This window comes from Rhinichthys klamathensis, unplaced genomic scaffold (genome assembly GCF_029890125.1).
Source record: "Rhinichthys klamathensis goyatoka isolate OS25496 unplaced genomic scaffold, OSU_Roscu_1.1 h1tg000243l_1, whole genome shotgun sequence".
NCBI classification, from domain to species: Eukaryota; Metazoa; Chordata; class Actinopteri; order Cypriniformes; family Leuciscidae; genus Rhinichthys; species Rhinichthys klamathensis.
This window is the reverse complement of record NW_026606765.1, coordinates 299,546-322,372: the sequence shown is the minus strand read 5'-3', so window position 1 is coordinate 322,372 and position 22,827 is coordinate 299,546. Positions and strand designations below refer to the sequence as shown.

At 39.1% G+C, this 22,827-nt stretch overlaps 2 protein-coding genes across 2 annotated transcripts; both read left to right on the top strand.

Annotated features, from left to right (window-relative positions):
- The first annotated feature begins 3,888 nt into the window (after positions 1 to 3,888).
- On the top strand, positions 3,889 to 12,692 carry LOC130100515 (TPA-induced transmembrane protein). Its single transcript, XM_056265988.1, has 6 exons — positions 3,889 to 3,932; positions 4,189 to 4,324; positions 7,669 to 7,799; positions 11,841 to 11,911; positions 12,115 to 12,284; positions 12,435 to 12,692. The coding sequence occupies exons 2-6, from the start codon at positions 4,258 to 4,260 to the stop codon at positions 12,440 to 12,442; spliced, it is 447 nt and encodes a 148-aa protein (XP_056121963.1). The 5' UTR covers positions 3,889 to 3,932; positions 4,189 to 4,257; the 3' UTR covers positions 12,443 to 12,692.
- Positions 12,693 to 20,756: 8,064 nt separating this feature from the next.
- On the top strand, positions 20,757 to 22,013 carry LOC130100517 (serine/threonine-protein kinase pim-2-like). Its single transcript, XM_056265990.1, has 4 exons — positions 20,757 to 20,911; positions 20,997 to 21,375; positions 21,482 to 21,658; positions 21,835 to 22,013. Exons 1-4 carry the CDS (start codon positions 20,894 to 20,896, stop codon positions 21,921 to 21,923), a joined length of 663 nt encoding a protein of 220 aa, XP_056121965.1. The 5' UTR covers positions 20,757 to 20,893; the 3' UTR covers positions 21,924 to 22,013.
- The last annotated feature ends 814 nt before the right edge of the window (positions 22,014 to 22,827 follow it).

The following is a 22,827-nucleotide window of genomic DNA, read 5'->3' as shown; positions in this document are numbered from 1 at the left end:
TGAGAAGAAATATGGAACCAGCTTATTTATTCTTTATTAACAAAATGTAACAGAGTGTATAACAACACGGCATTGTTTCTAGCCATAACACCGCTCCGGGGAAACGCGTTACTCATTGCCTCAGTCAGTTCCGGGTGTGTGTATCGCAGGTTGCCTGTTTAATAGTGTCTATGGAAGAATGAGCGACGAGCTGGAGTTAACGCCTTTAAAATTTGGCCGTGACAACAATAACGACCCCGGTGACCAAGGAATTGAGGTAAAGTGGCAACAATATTTATTTTATTCATTCTAATCTAGTCTTATGTTCATTGACTAGTTTAGTTTCTCACGGTGTCTGGGCAAGCGTGTACACGTTCAGAGAGCAATAAGGGACCGGACTTGTATTATCGCTGTTTGATCGAATTATCTGTGGAAAAAACGCTTTGATTTTACTTATTAATTCCGTACAAAAAGTACTGTAGTTGTAGGCTACCTTAGTATTTAAATGCAAACCATGACCTGAATTATTATGCTACATACATTATTTTATTCCAGCTTTATAGGCTACCATGTATGTCCAAAAGCTGAGAAGTTTGCTGGTCTAAGCGTTAAACGCTATTTGCTGGTTTAAACTGGTCTCCCAGCCTGGCCAAGATGGTCTTCAGCTAGTTTAATGATTCTCATAAAAACTTATAAAACCAGGCAACAGACCAGGCTTGGAGACCAGCTAAGATAAGCAAACCATTTTAGGCTTGTTTACAGGATTACAAGGCTACATATGGTCATTAATGAATATAATATTATGTGGATAAGTGACCTGGCAATAGAATTTTTTTTTCTTATATGTTATTTCATTATCATTCTATAAAACACACTACACTAGAAATTCATTCATGAATACAGTCAATGACTTGAATACAGGAAATTGTTAAAAAAAAAAAATTGTAAATTGAAAATCAAACACACTCACACTTCTGGTTCAAAAAATAAAAATTTTTAAATGAGCCGAGCCCAAAATGGCTAAATGCTTGGTCTTAACCACAAATAATGTTCAGAAAATAAGCAAAAATTAAGCAAATGCACTGCTTAAAAAGGCATTGTTGTCTCAGAAAAACATCAAAGACAGAGTTGCACGGTGATGTTCCTTAGCAGTGTCTTCAAAAACCTGGCGAGAAATATAATATGAATGCATCTCTACCACAGTAAAGCATGGGGGATGAGGTGTCATTGTGTGGGGAGCCTTTTAGCTGCTGGTATTGGTGAGATACTTCACTGTGAACAATCATGTTCCACTGGTTTCACAGACAAGGCTTAAGACTAGCCCCTGTTTTAAAGGTATAGTTAACCCAAAAATGAAAATTACCCCATGATTTACTCAGCCTCAAGCCATCCTAGGTGTATATGACAATCTTCTTTCAGACGAATACAATCAGAGTTATATAAAAAAATGTCCTGGCTCTTCCACGCTTTATAATGGCAGTGAATGGACTGCCATTATAACTATTAGACTGCTTTCTGTTTTGAAGTCGATAAAAGTGCATCTATCCATGATAAAAGTGCTCCACTCGTCCCTGGGGTTACTCCTACATCCTCCGTCATACATCGTCAAATGTTACTCTTTTGGCGCAAGTCGACTTGCGTATGGCCGTCAGCTGGTTATATAAAAATTTGTTATATAAAAATATTTTTTATATAACTCCGATTGTATTCGTCTGAAAGAAGAATGACATATACACCTAGGATGGCTTGAGGTTAAATCATGGGCTAATTTACATTTTTGGGGGAAATATCCTTTTAACTGAAAGCAAGTTGCACTGGCATATCTTAAAATATGTCAGTGCCATTGTTTTGTCTCAAGATGCATACAGCAGTAATGTTTTTTTTTTTCTAAGACACGTTTATAAAAGCTACTTCAAGGTCTAATCCTGACTTAATCTAAGCCCTGTCTGTGAAACCAGGCCGTAGAGGTTTTTTTGTTGTTTTTAAAATTGTTTGCATACAATTTCTGAAACTATGGGTCCATTTCTCTAAACTCTACTTGCAAAACTAGAGAACTACTTGCAAAACACTTAATTCAAAACTATTTCACTTTTTGAAAAATGGTGCTTTTGTATAGTAACTCTATACACATAAACCATCAAATGATTAGCCATATACACTTCTTCATAAACACTACTAATTGTACAATTATTGAACTGAACTGAATCAATACTGAACTGACTTGAGCTTGAGAAATAGAGGTGACTTGACTTGTATATATTTACAAAATAAACATAAATGCAAGGGTGAAAAATGTATTTGTTTCTCAAAACATTGAGTTTCTAAATTCAAATTAGGTATTTTTACACTATAAACAAAGGGGTTAAAAACTAAATAATTTCTCCCTCAGAACAATGAGTTTGGATTTCTAAGTAAACAAATCATGTATAAGTGTTTTCACACATGATCGTTGGGTGTAAGTAATCGGGAAATAATTGAGCCATCTGTATGGTAATGTTTCCCAAATGAGAAACAAGAGCTGTTAGTTGAGTAATGTGTCTAACTGTGTTTAGCTTTTTTCTTTTACAACTGCAAACTGTGTGTAAAGCAGATCATTTGCTTGCAGTTTTGCAGACTTGGTCTGAAGATGCGAGTCAATGGTTTCACTGAGTAAGCCTCATGTACCATTTTTAGTGTCTAAGCAATGTTAAAAAGCTATAATGCTTTGGAGTACAAGTAGACAGTATAACTTGCTTCCCACAAATGAAAAGTTGTTATCTAAAAAGGAATGATCAGATGATATCCTGATATTCCCGAATTGGAAAGACAACCAAGAAGTGGCTTGAGAACAAGTCCACCAGGCTCATGTTTTGGCATCGGTCAGAGTCCAGATTTGAACCATGTGTGTATATGTATATAGTATATATATACAAAGTGGATAGGAAATGTTTACATAATGGTTGCATGAATCGTTTCTTCAAAGGGGTATACATATATTTCAAAACCATATGAAAACAACATGAATACAAAGAGAACATTTCTAAGAACATGGCACATTTTAAAATTAGTTTTCCCTTCTTTTTTAAAAGATTAACCCTTTTCTTCATGCTGGACTCTCTTTCATGACATTGACCCAGTTGCCATGTTTGGCACTGTTTTGTTAGTGGCCGTTATCTAAATATATATTTTAAAACACTGCTACTGTAGCAATATTTTAATCTTAATATGTGTGTATATTGTGTAAATTGTGCAAGTGTTCACAGGAGATTCCAGGAAATGGATCTTGCACATACCAGCTCGGGACAGATGAAGTTTCTATTCTTCTAACACCACAGGTAAATGCCTTTTACTCATAACTTTTGATTGGCTAAAAGAAATCAATGATTTACATTTGCCAGACGCTTTTATCCAAAGTGATTTACGTATACATTTTTTATCAGTTCATGCATTCCAATGGAGTTGAATCCATGATCTTCCTGTCGCTAGTGCCATTCTCTACTGTTTGAGCTACAGGAAAGGCTTTAAAATAAATGAATCTGATGGTTTTGTGCCAAAGCAAAGCCATTTTTTGACATGCATAACCATTTGGACATACATTTGCAATGTACTGTATGTCAAAATGGGTTTGTTTTGGCACAAAACCGTCATAGTTTCTTTCATTCAACTACATAAGCTGGTCCTTCCACTTTGTCTTGCGCTGAAACTTGATATGCAGTGACTCAAATAAAAAATATGCATGCCTTGTTGACAAATACAAACAAGTGTGCCTCTAATCGTTAATCCTATACTTTCACTCATGTCATTGAAGAAAGCTTCACTTGATATGTGCGCCCTGACACCTCATGCAGAAATGAAGCAGCGAACTGGCCCTTTAGTTTACTTTGACCTGTCTGGATGTGTGTGTTCAGGCTGCTGAGAACAGGAAAGTGGATGGAGTTGATGGCGAAACTGACTCACAAACTGAAACCTCAAGGGTAAATCTGAAAACTAGAAGCTATTATTTAGGTGTATATACATGGGGAAATAATGCGTATAGTAAAATGTGGTGCATGTTTATTCCTCCTGAGTGCATTAGTCCAGTTATGTGCACTATTGGTTTTTTTAAGAGGATGTGTTATCAAGATAACTGGATCTGAAAACTGTATGTGCACTGTAAAGTAAACAGCTCTCAGTATCCGGACTTGCCTTTGAACAACACTGAGATACAGTAAGAAACCCTTGTGATTGCAGTGGCGAAGGGAGTTGCAGAGCCTGAAGACAGAACTGAATGAGCTGGTGGTGTGGAAACTCAAACTATGGATGGTGATACTTCTCGTCTTATCAGTCATCGCTCTGGTTATTGGGATCTCATTCATTGTGTGTGCAGGTATAGATTCTCCATTCTGTTTCATTGTCTATTACTAATGTTGTTGATTATGTCACTATAGTGCAATTCAGTAGTGGCCAAACGTGACGTTCAGAGGGGATATTTGTTTTTAATGACCCTATAAGCTTGATAAACCATCAAAATATGAGTAAAATATGTTTTAAATATAACATGAGGGAAGAAAAAAACGCTAAACGTCGGTAAGGTTTTTTTTTTGACAAAATCATTTGGCAAACTACAGCTACAGGTTTTATTTTGCTATGCAAAGATGGCATAGAAAAAGCATACATTGACTACAAAATAATCAGTTAATATTTCATTGGTTCTCTCTTGTTTTTGCATGCGTTCATTATTTCTTTGTATTACAGCCTGGTTAAAAGTTATGTCTGCACAATATGGTATGTTTTATTGTGTTATCACAAAAAAAACAAATGACTCCGAGCACAACAACAAACATCTTTAACAAAACTTTCATTGTAATATTTAAATAAAGGGTGAAGATGTAATTTTTTCTAGGCCGTGAAAATTGCGTGATCTTTTGCGTGATGCGTTATCCTTCTGCAATGAGCAGCTTTTAGACAAACACACATGGAAACTGAGAGTTTACGTTTAATGCCTCTAAAAAATAAGAAATTAAGAAAAAAGTAATTTTCCTTAAACCTTGAATACATGTGTACACTTCTTATGGTGTGTTCACGTCATAATTCCAACTTGTAATAAGTGTTCACGTTCTCGTAGAACTTGTGATTACAACTTGTAAACTGGGAGTTTTCGTAAAGCTCAGACTTGTGTCCTCCACTTCTGGGCTGCGTCTAAAAGCTGATAAATGCTGCCTTCAGAGGTGCCATATCAAGGCACGTCCGAATCCAATGTTAGCTCCACTTCCTGTCTCCTGAGATACCTTCATCTCATCAAGTTTTGAAGACCCCATAGATGTATCCTTCACTGCCTTTGATATCCCACAATTCTGTGCTTTCCATTCTGTGACAGTTGAGCCAAAAAATAAAGATGGCGTCTGAAAGTTTCGGTTAGTGGTCAGTTTGTGTGTAAATGTACGTTATGTACGTTTTTGACCAATGTTTTCCACTTTAAATGTCATTTCTAGCAAGAAATGATTGTAGTAATTAAATAGTCGCCTAGTTTTCACCTAAGCTTGCCCTATTTTGATGTAGATAATTAAACCGTTATTCTGCCCCTGCAAGCAGCGTTTGTATATGAAGGAACCTCACGAAACTGATTTCAAAGACAGCAGTTTAGTCAGCGAGGCAACAAGTCAGCTGTCTAAGCGAGATGGTCCTCACTGCAGAACATGAAATCCAGGGGGAGGAGTTGGATCCAGATCTAACTCCTCCCACCTTACATATACCTAAACGTACCCATCTCCGCCCCCTGATCCCTAACCCCACCCCTAAACGTACGCATCTCCGCCCCCTGATCCCTAACCCCACCCCTAAACGTACCCATATCCACCCCCTGATCCCTAACCCCACCCCTAAACGTACCCATCTCCGCCCCCTGATCCCTAACCCCACCCCTAAATGTACCCATCTCCACCCCCTGATCCCTAACCCCACCCCTAAACCTACCCATCTCCGTCCCCTGATCCCTAACCCCACCCCTAAACGTACCCATCTCCACCCCCTGATCCCCAACCCCACCCCTAAACGTACCGATCTCCACCCCTGATCCCTAACCCCACCCCTAAACGTACCCATCTCCGCCCCCTGATCCCTAACCCCACCCCTAATCCTACCCATCTCCACCCCCTGATCCCCAACCCCACCCCTAAACGTACCGATCTCCGCCCCCTGATCCCTAACCCCACCCCTAAAAGTACCCATCTCCGCCCCCTGATCCCTAACCCCACCCCTAATCCTACCCATCTCCGCCCCCTGATCCCTAACCCCACCCCTAATCCTACCCATTTCCACCCCCTTATTCCTAACCCCACCCCTAATCCTACCCATCTCCGCCCCCTGATCCCTAACCCCACCCCTAAACGTACGCATCTCCGCCCCCTGATCCCTAACCCCACCCCTAAACGTACCCATATCCACCCCCTGATCCCTAACCCCACCCCTAAACCTACCCATCTCCGTCCCCTGATCCCCAACCCCACCCCTAAACGTACCGATCTCCGCCCCCTGATCCCTAACCCCACCCCTAATCCTACCCATCTCCGCCCCCTGATCCCTAACCCCACCCTTAAACGTACGCATCTCCGCCCCCTGATCCCTAACCCCACCCCTAAACGTACCCATATCCACCCACTGATCCCTAACCCCACCCCTAAACCTACCCATCTCCGTCCCCTGATCCCTAACCCCACCCCTAAACATACCCATCTCCACCCCCTGATCCCTAACCCCACCCCTAATCCTACCCATCTCCGCCCCCTGATCCCTAACCCCACCCCTAATCCTACCCATCTCCACCCCCTGATTCCTAACCACACCCCTAAACGTACACATCTCCACCCCCTGATCCCTAACCCCACCTCTAATCCTACCCATCTCCACCCCCTGATCCCTAACCCCACCCCTAATCCTACCCATCTCCACCCCCTGATCCCTAACCCCACCCCTAATCCTACCCATCTCCGCCCCCTGATCCCTAACCCCACCCCTAATCCTACCCATCTCCACCCCCTGATTCCTAACCCCACCCCTAAACGTACCCATCTCCACCCCCTGATCCCTAACCCCACCTCTAATCCTACCCATCTCCACCCCCTGATCCCTAACCCCACCCCTAATCCTACCCATCTCCACCCCTTAGATCTGGATCCAACTCCGCCCCCTGGATCTCGTGTACTGCAATGAGGTGCTACTGGTCTAAGCTTTGGGACACAGCCACATAGTCATAACGACTGCAAGAGTCCTCTCTTCCCTTTTGACTTTTTTCTGCATGTTATGCACGTTACATGACCACATGCTACACCATATCACACATCTGAACCAACAACTATTATGTCATTGACCCTTACAGCCTTTCACGCCATGCCGGTCATGACAGATTTTGAGTTTTCCCACTTCTTCTAGTTCATGTAGAGTCTATTTGCTCACTGTAGCCTCTCCTTCCTGTTCTGAGCTGATGCCAGTCGGATCTGGCGTGAACATATGGCTTTAAATTGATGTTTAAAGTAGTGAGATCAGAGAAGCCTTTCTCTATGAATTCCCAGAGATGATGGAACCATGGCATAAATAATCATAACTGATCATGCTTTACTCATTTACATAATATTTTAACTGCATAAACTTTATGATCGTGTCTTGATGTGTTAAGTAATTCCTGTATAACATTTTAATTCTGTGTGTTTTTTTGTAACCCTCTGTGTTTTAAAGTTAGTGATGACGATGGGGATGAAAATTATGATAAATCATCATTTGTGGTGAAGCGCTTCTTCAGAGGGTATTTTACTGTGGACAACAGCAGTTTCACTTCAGACCAAGAGACACTGCAGCTGGAACAGCAGGTAATGATATGACCATTACTTGACATTACGCCTCTGAAGTGTGTTTGAGAAACCCATTCATACTCTTTGTTATGTCAAACAGATCGAACAGACATGTATGATTATTGAAATCGATTCATGGATTTAAAGATATGTTAACCAGAACCATTGTCAAGTTTCAGACGATTTTCATCACTAATCTTGAATCTGAAACTAAATTATTGTTGTGTGTTCAATACAATGCTATACTATGGAAACCATCTGATGTTATCAATAACCACAGACAATGATTTTGACTCATCTCTCGGTTTGTGCGGGAAAAAAATGCATTTATGCTGACAGCAATGCACTTACAAGTGACATCTAAAGGGTGGGAAATGTTTTTTTTTTAGCTATGAAGTTGTCTAGATTGTCCTTTTAGTGGAGGGACTACTTTTCTAGATGGTTGAACCGATAGATACAATTCTCTTTCTCATACTTACATACAGGGGTTAAAGTGGGCCGGAACTGTGTTCCGGCACCTCAGATAAATAAATAAATAAATAGATTCATTAATCTCAACGAATCTCGCTGGTCCCGAGCTTGGCCGACCGACCGACCAACCTCCCTTCCTCCCCGCTGAACGCGAGCGATTACAAATGCGTGTAATGCACTCACGGTGGTTGAGCGCGGTAAAGTTAGTTTTAGGTTCGATATTTCGCCTGACATTTGTTTTCCCTATAGCCACTGTTCTATAGGGTCTTACAAATATATCAATAGCAGGATCAGTTTTAACATTATGTAACCATTGTATATCGACATGAAATATTCGTTCCAAATCACCTACGTGCATTAATAATGCATATTTATACCCGAGAATGCTTTGACGCGTTTCCACAGCGCATGATGAGGGAACGTCTGCCAATTCCACCAACTGCGTTAAAAGTAGCCTATAATTTGTATTATTTAAAATTACTTTTCAAATTCCAAAGCTTGTAGAAGGTTCCTATTGGCAATACTGACCTGGTAGCCTTGAGTAATTAACTTGTTTAAGAAAATGATTCATAAAACATATAAATATCAGTTAAGCCTATGTTTACTTTCTTCACTGACACAGACGAAAATGAAAAGACTATTAGTCAAAATTCAGCTTTAGGAGGGGAAGAAATAGGCCAGGATAAGGAGACTGAGAGAAAAAGAAAGATGTAGATGAGGAGAGAGAAGGTATTGACAAAATAATCTAATGCCCACTGATGGTGTTAAAAGCTATTTATTATCCATTTTTGGGCCTTCAAAAGACTTAAATTGCACATTTGTAGGTCAGAGAAATCAAAATTTTCTCGGGGGAGCATGTCCCCGAACCCCCCTAAATAACTCACATTTTAATGCACATGTCTGTGTGTGGGGCTGGGGATGATAATTATACCAAAAAGTATTGCTATACCACGATACTCAATATGTTGTCCCACAGTGAGCCATTTTCCCTGTTGCACCTACACAAAATTTGAGGGTTCCCCCACCTGCCAAATCCCACTTTAACCACTGCATACATACATATATTGTTTGAAAGTTAGTGGGTTACCGAGTTTGAAGGGAGGAAGTAAAAGACAGCATGGTTGTACTGAACCCAGAGAATTATCATAATAACACTTTTGGGTTTTGATTATTAATACTTGCAGTCTTTTTACTCAATTGAAGTTGTGGATTGTTGACTTGGACAATAAGGCAGCTTGTATTCTATTTTGTGTCGTTAACATGTGTTGTTTTGTATTTGTTTGGTGGATTGTATTGTATTGGGATGGATATTGTTCTGAATGTATAATTTCATGTCATAATTTGTTTTATTTAAATTTTAGGTTGCCTTTTTAAGAATGGTAACACATGACAATTATCCTATATGGACTATCAGCAGTTTCAGTTTTTTGAAACATGATTTTTTTTCTTATTGCACAACAGACATGCAGAAAGTCATGTGACTAAGACTATCACAACTAATATGTGCACTAAACTTTTTCAAAACCCCCCAGAAACACCTTGAGTCATCATGATTAAGGACATTTGTAGGAACGGGATAGTTTACCCAGAAATGAATATACTGTCATCCACAAATTCATCTACTCGCCCTCATGTCCAAACCTGCATGACTTTATTCTTCTGTGGAAAAGAATGTGACTCCAGAACTATAAACATGAACAATGCTTTCACAAAACAAACCCTGTTACTTCTTGATACATTCTCACAAATCCAATAAGAAGAGCTACCACAGATGACAGGATTTTTTTTCTTTAAAAAAAACAAACACTTGGAGAGAGAGAGGTTTGGAATAACTTGAGGTTGAGTATAAAACAAAACAAATTTTTGTATGAGCTAACCATTTAAAGAGGACCTATGATGCTTTAAAAAAAATATATATATTTCATCTTTTTACTCTCTTTAGTGTGTGATGTTGCTGTTTGAGCATGAAAAAGGTCTGCAAAGTCAGTTATTCTCTATTATATCAGTAAAAAAAACAGTGTTTCCAACATTCTTTCTTCCTAGAACGAACATGTCACAATATTCCTTATTTAAATCATTACAAAAAAAAAAAAAAAAAAAAAAAAAAGGGTGACATTGCCAAAACACAAGAATGGTTGACCAATCAAAACACACGGGTCCAGCCGACCAATCAGAGCAAACTGCGCTTTTCATAAGGAGAGGCTTCATAGGCTGCGTTTACACTGCTTAATGCACAGATCCAATCTTTTGACCATATCTGATCATATTATCATATCATATTTTTTACATTCTCTTTAGACACCCATTAATTCCCAGCCAAAGTGATTGTCGGTGATCGCTTTAACAGTGATTGTTATTTCGTCTATGGCTCGTTAGATCTAGAATTCTGAAGTGAAATAAAGTAGCGCTGTAAGATTTTTTTTTTTTATGAATTAACGAGAGACAGAGAGAGAGAGAGACTAATAGTGAAGCTTGTTGGTTTAATAACAGCGAAGTTATAACTTCATTTAATTACAGCAAAGTAAAGCTGTTTTGTTTATAAAACACGGGGCAGAGGTTGAAAACCAGCTCCTGAATGTTCAATTTCTTTAAAGTTTCTCACATCTGTTTAATAATATCAAATTAAAAAGCTATCTTTATGGGCAAACTTGTCACCCACAAGCATGTATCTGATGGATGTATGTAAGTGGCACAGACAGGATGCGGAAAAATCGGATATTGTGCTGAATTTTGTGTTTACACGTGTGCAACAAATTCCGATCCGTGTCAGATGTGAGTAAAAAAAAAATCGATTTTTCTCCCCCCAGTGTAAACGCAGCCATAGAGACAAGAACTAAAACAGTGTTACTGACAGACTGGAAAGAGAGGTGCTGCAACAATGTCAAATATGTGAAAAATATGTGTTTTTTTAAATGAGCACAAAAACAAAATCAAGAAGACTTTGTAAAGGGCATGAAAAGTACTCTTTAAAAGAAACTGAAACTGGCTTGGCCTGAGCAGGGTATGAGCCACAACTTGCACTTCTACTTTCACTGTGACAGTGTTACTAGTGTAGTGTTACAAATGTATTAAATGTTTAATTTAGGTTCCAGTACAATAGTATATAAACTGAGAAAGTCTTGTAGACTGAATTTAGCATTTGAGGTATAAATGAGCAAGAGATTCTGCCAGTCCTGGTCTCTCTATTGTAAGTTAAATGAATCGGATTACTAGACTCTTTGTCTTTAATGGTTCTGGGAGCCCCTGGCTCAGTTTGAATAGTTATGCTGATTGGATTAGGATTGGTATCACTCTCAGTCTAGGGCAGGTTTCTAAACCTGTATACCTCATTTACATGCTTTGTTTCAGAGTGTCTCCACCTCTATGTAACCCCTCCCCCTTATAAGGTATATGTACACAAGGTACACAAGGTAAGATTTTTGGACGAAGCAGACTCGACGAGCTACCAACAGCTCGTGTTTCTCAATAAAGAATCCTGCTGAAGATACAACCAAGTCTCCTGGTCTTCGCTTCTGAGTTCCTAAACTTTAGAAGAAAAAAGATTACAACACTAGTCAGTCTTTCTGTCTGTATCTCATCTCCCCTCAGCTAACAGACGTCTACAGTTCTTCTCCTGCGTTGGAACGGTACTTCTCCAATGTCACCATAAACCATCTCCAGTGAGTCTATATCACACTCCATTGTCACATTTTACACCTTCTCTTCTATTTACCTTTTGTTCAGATTGCAGTATGCCTTTTAAACCTCGTCCACACATCGGTTTTGCATGGCACGGTTTTCGGTGTGGCCCAAACAAACTTTTCACTTTAATAACAAGTTAAAGTTGTCAGAAATGAGCGTTTAACCCCTTGTTTCGACACAGGGACACTACAGCCCAGTTTAAGCTACAGTTCATGATGCCTTCAGATCACGAGGAGTTGGTACGCTACACTCTGAGCCTAAAGATGGTTAAAAATGTGCTTTTCCAACACTTGTATGATCAGGACCCTGGAGACCCCTTCTATATCATACCATCGACACTCAGCATGGAAGGTGAATGCACAAGTTATAGAAATGGAAGTATGGAAATGATATAGTGGCAAAATATGTGTTGCAGTAAAGCATGCAGTACTACCAAATGAATACGGTTTTGTTTTATTAGTAGACTTAACTATGATATTCTTGTTTGCTTTTGTTTTTCAGTTGAGTAGATGAGTAGGACTTCAACTACAAGATTTGTTTTTGTTTTTCCTGAGCAAATGTGTGAAGTTGAACCACTGCAACCCTCATCAGAAAACAAAACATTCCACACACACATTATTCACTTGATTGACTTTTGGACTCTTTAACAGATCTGTTAATAATAATGATTACCCATCAGTAATTTACATTTAATAATCACAGCTCATATATTTTACACATTGTTTATGAAAAAGACCCATTTTTTAACACTTCAAAATATTTTAAAACAAAAACATTTTTTTGCTGTATTATTATATATATATATATATATATATATATATTTTTTTACAATTTATGGATGTAGCTTACTGTTTAAGGGTATGGGGTTTTACACTTATCTCACAGTTTAAGTCTCAAAAGATCATCCTAACACTGATTATGGAAGCTCTAAACCTGTTCTGTTGCCATGATGCGAACTTCCATGTTGCTCCGGGATGATTTTCTGTAATATGTGTACTGTACTTTTATAGATTTGTATTAAATGCCTGGCCATTTTTTTATCACTGTGAGTGTGGAGCATTCTTTGTATGCGTTAGATTTATTTTATGTATTTTTTATTTGATTTGTTATGTGTTATAATGGAACAATTTTAGTCAGTCTTTTGGTTAGTCATGTCTTTGGTCCGTATTGCATTCATATTTCATTCAAACCGCACCAGAGTTGGTTTGGAAGTGGACCGAGACCCATCTTTTAAGTGTCGGTCCACTTGTTCGGTGCGCACCAGGGTTCGGATGGCAGCGTTCACACTTATTCAAATGAAGCGCACTAACAGAGCAATCGCACCAGAGTTCGTTTTAATCGAACCAAACATGCCAAGTGTGAACACACCCTTAAAGGGGCGCTTGGCAACTCTAGTCATTTCCTCGCTGATTTTCACTGTTGTTGTCGCATGTTTTCTCATCAGCTCCCCGGCGTATATTTTCACAACACTGTCATAAAAAAACTCACTTGCTTTCCGCTTTCTACCGCTGCTCATGTGCTTTTGTTATTATCGGAGCCGGCCAACTTTATCGTGTGGAGCTATGTCTACCGAGTGGGTAATACATCATATACAGGAATCATAGAATTATGTCGAATTGCCATAAAGCAGTTTGTGTTTCTCGCTCGTTCTCGCTTCTCACGAGACTTCTATTTCCAACTTACCGGGACGTCAGTCCCCTTGTTGCAAGGTTGGTTTTCCGCCTGGGGACGCTGGGGTGAGTGGGGGAAAGTCACCATTCTCTCCAGAACAGGTTATTAATTCATTCAAATGATTTCTAAACGGTTTTATTAAGTTAAAATAGTTGCCAAGTGCCCCTTTAATCAAATTAACCGCACTAATATCTCTTGGGTCAAAGCATGGAAATTGCCAAATTAGTTTTGTGTTAATGTCAAAATTAAGGAAGTGTCTTACAAAATACTTCACAGAATTTATCCTGCCAAGCATGTTTTGGGAAGATTTAAACTCAATATTTCATATACCTGTACATTTTGTGCACTAGAACAATAAACTCTTTTTGCATCTGTTTTTTCACTGTATTTTACTCGAGATTATTTTAAAAAGATTTAGAGAACTTTATTAATAGAAAACTGAAGTGTATGATATAAATATATTTTAATATACTCAGAATTCAGAATGTAAAGAACAACATATTATACAGTAATTTATTTTAGTAGGACAAATAAAACATAAATAAAAAGAAGTTGGCTCTGTTGCCTGTTTATTGCAGAATTTGTTTTGTAATGACACTTATTTAATGCATTAAATGAACACTCCTAGTAATTAATTAGCCACCAAGCTATCAGCATTGGTATTAACAAACCTAAACAATATATATCAATGCATCCAAAGAGTTTGTCAATCTGCATGTTTTTTTCTTGTGTCCAGAAGGGGGCAGTACTGCTACCAGTAGTCAGTTTATATTGTGTGTAGTTAGGGAACAACTAGGTTCATTTAATTGGTTTTTAAATTGCAATGATGCCTTCTAAAATTCCTCAGGATAAACTAAATGGACTCAAAGGTGAATTGACGGCATTCGGTAAGAGTATAGATTTGAAATAAAAATAATTTATCATTTATGTGGTAGATAACACCTCACATAATTGTAAATATTTTATTATACCTTTTTATGGGATAACACTGAAGAAATGACACTTTGCTACAATGTAAAGTAGTGAGTGTGCAGCTTGAATAACAGTGTCAATTTGCTGTCCCCTCAAAATAACTCAAAAATAGCAGCCATTAATGTCTAAATCACTGGTAACAAAAAGTGAGTACACCCCATAAAGTGAAAATGTCCAAATTGGGCCCAAAAAGTGTCAATATTTTGTGTGGCCACCATTATTTCCCAGCACTGCCTTAACCTTCTTGGGCAGGTAGTCCACCAGAGCTGCACAGGTTGCTTGACACCATCTGATGATAAAATATTTACAAAAATGTGAGGGTTGTACTGACTTTTGTGAGGTACTGTATTTGAGTTAATATTAAGTTTAAAGCATAAAAATACAAGCCCGACTAAGGTTTGCAACAGGCTACATTTGTAAGTTGTAAATTTGTAAGTTCAATTCTATGTTCCCATAAATGTAAAAAAAAATCTTAAAAACCCTCCCTTAATTCCCACTGACTAAAAATAGCAAAAATTGATCTAAATTAAAAAATGGCCTTCTTTAGGAATTAGTGATAAACTGTGTTAAACAAGTTGAATTACCTTTAGAAAATATAAAAATAAAAATGTTTTACTGAATTTCTTTTTTGTGTGTGAAATTCATTCACATGATCTGTTGCCCTCTGCTGGTGACACCAGCAGGCCATTCTTACAGTACATATCAAATCTACACTGTTAGACCTTACCAGGTTTTTTTTACAGTAAAATACTGGCAACACTGTTGCCAGTAATTTACTGTCATTTGTACAGTTCTTTACTGTAATCTACAGTATGTTACTGTAAAATGCACTAAAACTCAAGTTAACTAATTTCACTTGCAGAAACTGACTGCCTTAAATTGACCAACTGTCCGACGTCCAGGGACAAGAGAAAGCAAATACTGATCTCCATTATAGACCAATTTTCAGTTGGTAAACATGGTGACGTTTTTCTGTGGGCGGAGCTTAGGTGGTGGCAGAACGATCCCTCTGGCCGCTTCATTAACGTAATGAAGTCTGCAAGTTTTGTTAGCTTGTTTTTAACAATGACTGGAGAAAATCCGATTTTATCTTAATGTGCAAGGTCGCTCACTGTCCAGGACCACGATTGTTTTTTGCAAAAGTTAATTTTAACGGACGGAACCAGATTGGCCGACCCTTACACTCATTGATTGAGGATCTGACAGGATTAACGTTAACGCTACCTCCGGTTGAGTGGCCTGACTTCTACACCTACCCGATAGAGAAACAGAGGGCATATAAATCTTTAGATGCCTATAACTATGTGCTGAATGGTCAAGTACAAGACTTGTGTGGTACGATCCGCAGTTCTGCCGAGCCAGCGCGATGAAGACGACAATGTAAAGAGTGACATTACGGTGCAATTTTAATGAGGTGAATATTTTCTAGAAATAAAAAATTGCAGATAAAGCATATTCATTTTTCATTGATTCTTGCACCCAACAACACAACAAGATGACATTTAATAATAAGAAGAATAATTTAAGATCCTTATTTTGTAGCCGAATCTGTGCTGGTTTGTATTTGCCGCCTCCAGTTTTCCCTTTGTTCTGCCACCAGCTGGCGCTGTGACGTAACTGTGACGTCGGCTGGAAATTGGTCTATGGTGACAACAAACTTTATTATTAACTAAATCTCTGTTAATTCTCAACAAGAACTTTTGTACATAAAGAAATAATCGTGGAAGTCAGTTGTAATTTTTGTGTTTCTCTTTTTCAGTTCTTGTTTCTCTGTCCTTCAGTGATTCTGCTTATCAGGTGTTCATCAGTGTCTGAATTCACTCACTTCTTTTCATTCAAGTGGACCATATCAGAGAATTACTGTAGGGAATAGTGAATGAGGGTATAGGGTGTGATTGGGAAAACAGCCTCTGAGGCCCCATCCACACACTACTGCGTTTTAGTTTAGAAACGGATAATTAAAACGAATACGATCTCCGTCCACACCAGCGTTTTTGCTGCGTATTAGAATTGATCTCCGTCCACATTAAAACGACTGAAAACGCGGATCACGTGACCATTCACCAACACTGGGCATGCGCGTGCCGGTGTAAACACAACTTCATTGATAAAATTGTCCCACCATGCTCTGGGTTAACCCCAAACCGACGCTCCATGTACAGTCAACGCCGCCGCTGCACACGGGAATTGTCACAGATCGTTCGAATAATAGCTTGACTCCGGCGCATGTAGGCAGTTATAGCGGTGTAAAATGCAGGATTTACTTGTACAACAGCTGCTAGCAAAGATATACGCCATGACTGATGACACCCAAGCATAGAGCTGAGCGGGAGCCTCTCCTACGTCATCGTTTCTAAAGTCCTCCGTTTTGACCCGTCTACACTAAAACGCCCTCCGGAGACTCAAAACGAAAAACGGATCGGCAGCGTTTCTAAACTTCTCCGTTTTGGATCTCCGTTTTTTGCCGTTTTAGTGTGGACGGGAGGTGCAAACGTAGCAAAAGGTCTCCGTTTTTAAACGAAAACGCAGTAGTGTGGACGGGGCCTGAGTGTCGACTTTGAGCGTTGTTAATTCACAGTATATTCCTGCAGGCTAGTTTTGTTTTCTACGGTATATTACTGTTTTAATGGAAAATGGTATGATATTGTCAGAATTTGGGCTTTTTTTACAGCAAGGGTTACCAGTGTAGCTCTTTATCTTCTCTAAAATAAAACTTTTCACCTTAGCCTACATTTATAATTAAGGCAAATACATTTTTTTAGGAAAATTAATATTTACCAACAAATTTAGCAACAATCCATTGCACAAAGTAAAAGAGTGAAAACCTGTAATTCAAAAGAACAGACCCATAAAAAGATTAAAACAAGACAATTCTGTAAAGTCACACACCCATCACTGTGTGATTCGTTTCCAGTCTCTGGTGATCGTGTAATGTCTGTAGCGGCTTCACTCTTCACCAGCAGCTGACTCTGAGAAACTGGACTGACGTCTAAATACTGAGAATCCTACAATAAAACACAGAAACAACATTTTGGAGAATTAGATAGTTACTAGTGTATCTAGGGTAAAGTACATCGTTTCTGCGACTCTAATGGCACCTTGTATAATTACAAAAATGCATCGCGCTTCTTTCTCAACTATAACTTACAGATAACCCTGTCAAGATGATACTGCTATTAAAGGTTAATTAACAACTGTTTTATAGCTTAATAATACTTTAATAACAATAACAATAATCATACGTTTTTAATGTAAAAATGTCAAATAATCCTTTTATTGCTAAATGCTTTTCTCTAGTTATTTTTTTCGCTATAGTTTGGCCACTGAATGGCTTCTCTGAGGTAAATGTACATTACGTGACATTGTTGTGCTGTTTTATCTGCGGTTGAAACATATGCGATGAACTTACACGAGACATTATACATTTCAGTGAGTTGTACTGGTTCCTTCGACATAAGTTAGCCTAACGTTACCTGCTTCCGATGTTCATTTTGTGCTTTAACAAGTTAGTAAAAAGTGATGATCGGTTCAAGCGCGCTCCCGCTTCACTTCATCTGAGACGATTTGTCACGACATATTGAAAGCGCAAAGACGATATTGTTTGAATTTCGTAATAAAACTAAACAAAATATGAAAGCTGAGGCTTTTTGTGATTTAGCGTATTGTGTGTCTTCTTTGCTCCGTCATGTTTTTCATGATAAAATGGACGTGTGGTGCGAGATCGCGCTGAATGCGCGAGAGTTGGCAGCACTTATCGTGAGTCTTTGAAAATACATAAAATAGCAAAATAAATATTCATATATGTATATTGTTAAATACACAGCAGAAAACTTTGTTAGGCTATCTTGCTGCTGCTGCAGCTGCTACGTTTTGTAAAAGCCTATGTAATTTTATAAAACTTCACTTCAAATGTTAACATTTTCTACAAAATGTATTTAGCAGACAGACAACATACTTAATATATTTATTTTTAATAAACATATGTTTATAACATAACTGTACAATGTTTAAAACTATAGCCGTGTTTAGGTATTTGATTAACTGTAAATTTAAGAAATTGTACAATCATTAGATTCAGATGTAATTCTACAAGCATGAGAATATAACATTGTAATATTGAAAGGAAACATTACACAAAATAACAGACAATAGGCTTGTTTGAGATGCGCCTTGCCTCGCCTGAAATGTAGTCGAGAGTAGGCGGCTGCAGTGAGAGGAGGAGTGAAAAAAGCGCAGGCAAGCCGGACAGATCGCTCTTCTCGCAGTGGATCTGACACCTGTGAGATCAAAGGCGGATATCGCGGGATTCACGGGATTCACACTCGTGCACGGTGTTGCTAATAAATGGATGTATTTTAAGTTTTGTTGCTTGAATATGAAAATAAATATAATGAACAAGACACCCAAAGTACTTATTTAATTCCATTTTAAATAGGCCTATATGTTTATGAATCATTTTTTTCTTTAATACAGATAGGCCTATGTGTTTTTTTTTGTGTGTTAAATTACATCACATAGATCGCACTGTCAGAGAGTTTGGGGATATCCACACATAATCTATACACATAAAACATGATATCAGAGTTTTAAAATCAAACATTTTAAAAGAGAACAATACATCACGGTTGTTTAAACCAATGAGCATTAAGCTGTGTCGTCAGCAAGTCGTTTCCCATCATGCTTTTGATCAGCGCAGTCGGTGGAGAGCAACTGCGCGCGACTGCAGAATCCGACACGTGCGCCTTGCGGTCGCGAGACTTTTTTGACTCACGTCAGCATGACATCAGAGCAAGGCGGACCGCACTCGGACACATTTCTAACCGGCATGCATCTCGCGCTGATCACCGGTGATCGGTTCTGCGCAGATTTTGCTCATCTCAAACAAGCCTATTCTTTCCCCTCAGCTAAGTGACGTCAGAGCCATTATGACGTCATAAAGAGTTGGATTATTTTTAGAACGTCTGCGTGCCTTATTAAAGCCATGTAACTCTTCACACTTTACTCATTTACTGAGTTTGCAGCTGCTTTAGTGTGATTGATACACAACAGCGATTCATCATGGGACACGGAAGTTCACGAGTACAACCGTTCACGAATAGCGAGCAGGTTCACGACCTCCATCACCGTGACCGCACACCCTCAAACCATCTTCCCCATCGGCCTGACGAGAAGAAGCCCGAGGGAGAGAGAGACCAGCTTCCCATCTCGCGTCTGAAGAGGAAGATGAAGAAAGTGGGCGACTTCAACTTCTTTAAGAGTCTCTCTTTCAGACGGAAGAAAGAATCCGGCAAAAACAAGAGCTCGGATCAGGGTGAGATGATGAAGGATCAAGAGACGGAAACATCCAGGAGAAGTACCGACGGTAAATGACAACCACGTTATGAGAATATATATTTAATATCCGATTCCTACGTGAAAAAGTCACTTCATAATTTACACCTGTTAAATAAGTAACGGGAACCTTCTGCCCCCTGTAGGGTGGTTTTAAACAGACTTTTTTAAGTTTATTTCTATAATTAATGAATTAAGAAACCTCAAAAGTGTAAAAATGAGTAATATACTTTGCACTTTAAAAATCAATAGGTGAACAATAGTAATTGACTTTAATATCAAAGAATTGCTGCTCCTCATAAATCAGTATTGTTTTCAGCTGCTAGCTCACTTCTAGTGCTGATATTCTCCTGTTTAGATCAAAAGCCTCTACAGTCCATCTCTAGATCTGTAGAGCTCATTGATCTGGAGGAACCTCCTGCCGATGATCCTGAAGTCCTTCCCGCCGCTGAGCTTCAAACTCCAGTCCACGACGCTCCAGTCCGTCTGACAGCGGGTGAGACGTCTCCTCTCCGTAACCAGGAGAACATGAGACCTGAGGGTGAGTTTCCGGCCACAGTCCCCAACAATAATCTCACAATATCTGCAAAGCACCACTAAACCTCGTCTTCTTCTCTTCATCTTTTACAGACGACATTTGCAGCCGATATGCAATTGGCCGGAAGCTGGGGCAAGGGGGATTTGGTGCCGTCTATGAAGGCACTCGTTTGGCGGATGACCAGAAGGTTTGACTTTTTTTTTCTTTTTTACTCACCACTACTAGTTTAGCAAATTGTTTTTGATACAAATTATTTCTCATCCTTTGATATCTCACTTTATCCTAAGCAAGACATCTTACTGTATCCTATATTCACTATTTAGGGCTCTTCTTGACCTGTTAGGATTTAAAGTCTTGCTCGGACGTTATGATATGATCTCTACACACATTCATTGCTTTTTGTGTTGTCCATCAGGTGGCGGTGAAATTTATCCAAAAGACGGAACACATGGAATGCATCAGCATTGTGAGTATAAGTGATTTTATCAGCAGACAAACTGAGTTAAATCCCTATTTTAAACCATCTGACATCATATGTTTCTTTCTTCCAGCCTGGTCATCCCGAACCCCTTCCCAAAGAAGTGGCTCTGACGATCCTGGCCAGTAGAAAAGGTCCAGCGATGGACATCATCAAGCTTCTGGACTGGCAGGACCAGCAGGACTTCTACGTCATGGTCCTCGAGCGTTTCTCGCACTGCATGGATGTGTTCGACTTTGTGAAACACAACGGCGGCCGCATTGAGGAGAAGTTTGCGCGGCACATCATGTGGTCGGCAACACTAGCCGCTGATGCGTGCTGTCGCCGTGGAGTTTACCATGGCGACATCAAATTGGAGAACCTGCTGATAAACGTTAAGAGCCGCGACGTCACACTCATCGACTTTGGATGCAGCGATCTCCTGACAGAATCTCCCTACACGACTTACTCTGGTGTGTATCAGTTCTCAGAGCTCTTGTGAATCATTAACTCAACACTCGTATGCTAATGACTGCTGTGGTAGAGACTCACACATCTGACAAACACTCTTTCCTCCAGGCACAGATTCGTACTGCCCTCCCGAGTACAGAATGAAGGGCGAGTTTCACGGAAAGCCGGCGACGGTGTGGTCTCTGGGGATCCTGTTGTTCAGAATGCTGTGTGGATACTTTCCAGATACTTCCGACTTCTACAGGACCAATATGAACACCTGGTACAAATCCAGCTTGACAGAGGGTGATTTGTTTATTACTTCAAGTACAATTCTAATGCGAAACTTCATAGGCTTTATAGGAGATGGCCGTGTAGATAATGCAGGAATTTGACCTGAAGATCTCACAGCGTAGAATAATGAAAGTAGAGCGGATGTAAAGTTGACGTAATAATCAGACGTCTCTCCATCTTTCTCACAGAATGCTGTGATTTGATCTGCTCACTTCTGCAGCAGAAGCCGGAGCGTCGGCTTGATCTGGACAGGATTATTCAACACAACTGGTTTTAGGTACTGAGCCACGAGCTAAACACTATTTAAGATGTATTTTGAAAACCTCACCTGTTCTAAGTGTGATGAATTTAGCACCCTTATTTCTGTGTTTTTGTTCCAGGTGTCACAGCCACTCCGGAAGTGTCGTCTCTTCAGAAGATCTCTTTCCGTTTGAGGAAAAAATCCACCAAAAGCAAGAGCTCAGGATGAGATGAAGGACCTGAGACGGACACATCCAGGAGAAGTGCCGACGGTAAATGACAACCATGTTATGAGAATATTGAGCTCTATATGTGGTTTCCTGGAGCTCTTTACATGAAAAAGTCACTTCATAATTCACACCTAAAGATGAGAAACTGGAACTTTTCTCACCTGTTCTAAGAGTTATGAATTTATGCAATAAAACTCATTTGTGTTTCATGTGTTCCAGGTGTAAGAGCGGTCACAGTCACTCCAGAAGTGTCATCTGTCATCTTTAGCCTCTTGCTTCTCGGCTTGAAGCAGCAACGTTAGCATCTGACGCCGTTCCTTTCAGGAGGATGTGGAAATAAATAATTACTGTTGTAAATAATTCGAGAGTCGATCAGTTCCTGTCAGAGCTTCACAGAGATCTATACTGTCAAGTCACAAAAAAACTAATGATCAGACATGTTACCATACAGTGCCTTCAACTTGCGTAAAATTGTATATTTTACTTTACATATTCACAGAATGAAAGACATGGTTCTGCAGGAAACATGTAATTAATCATAATTGATCAATTAAAAAAATATGGAAGATTATGTCTTAGAAGTTCAAAAGAGAAGAATAAAACGTGATATATTACTCTCTTTAAATTGAAATTTAAACCTAAATAATTTTTTATACATTGACTTATTTATTGTTGAATTCTGTACTTAAAATATTTTATAAAAGATTAAGA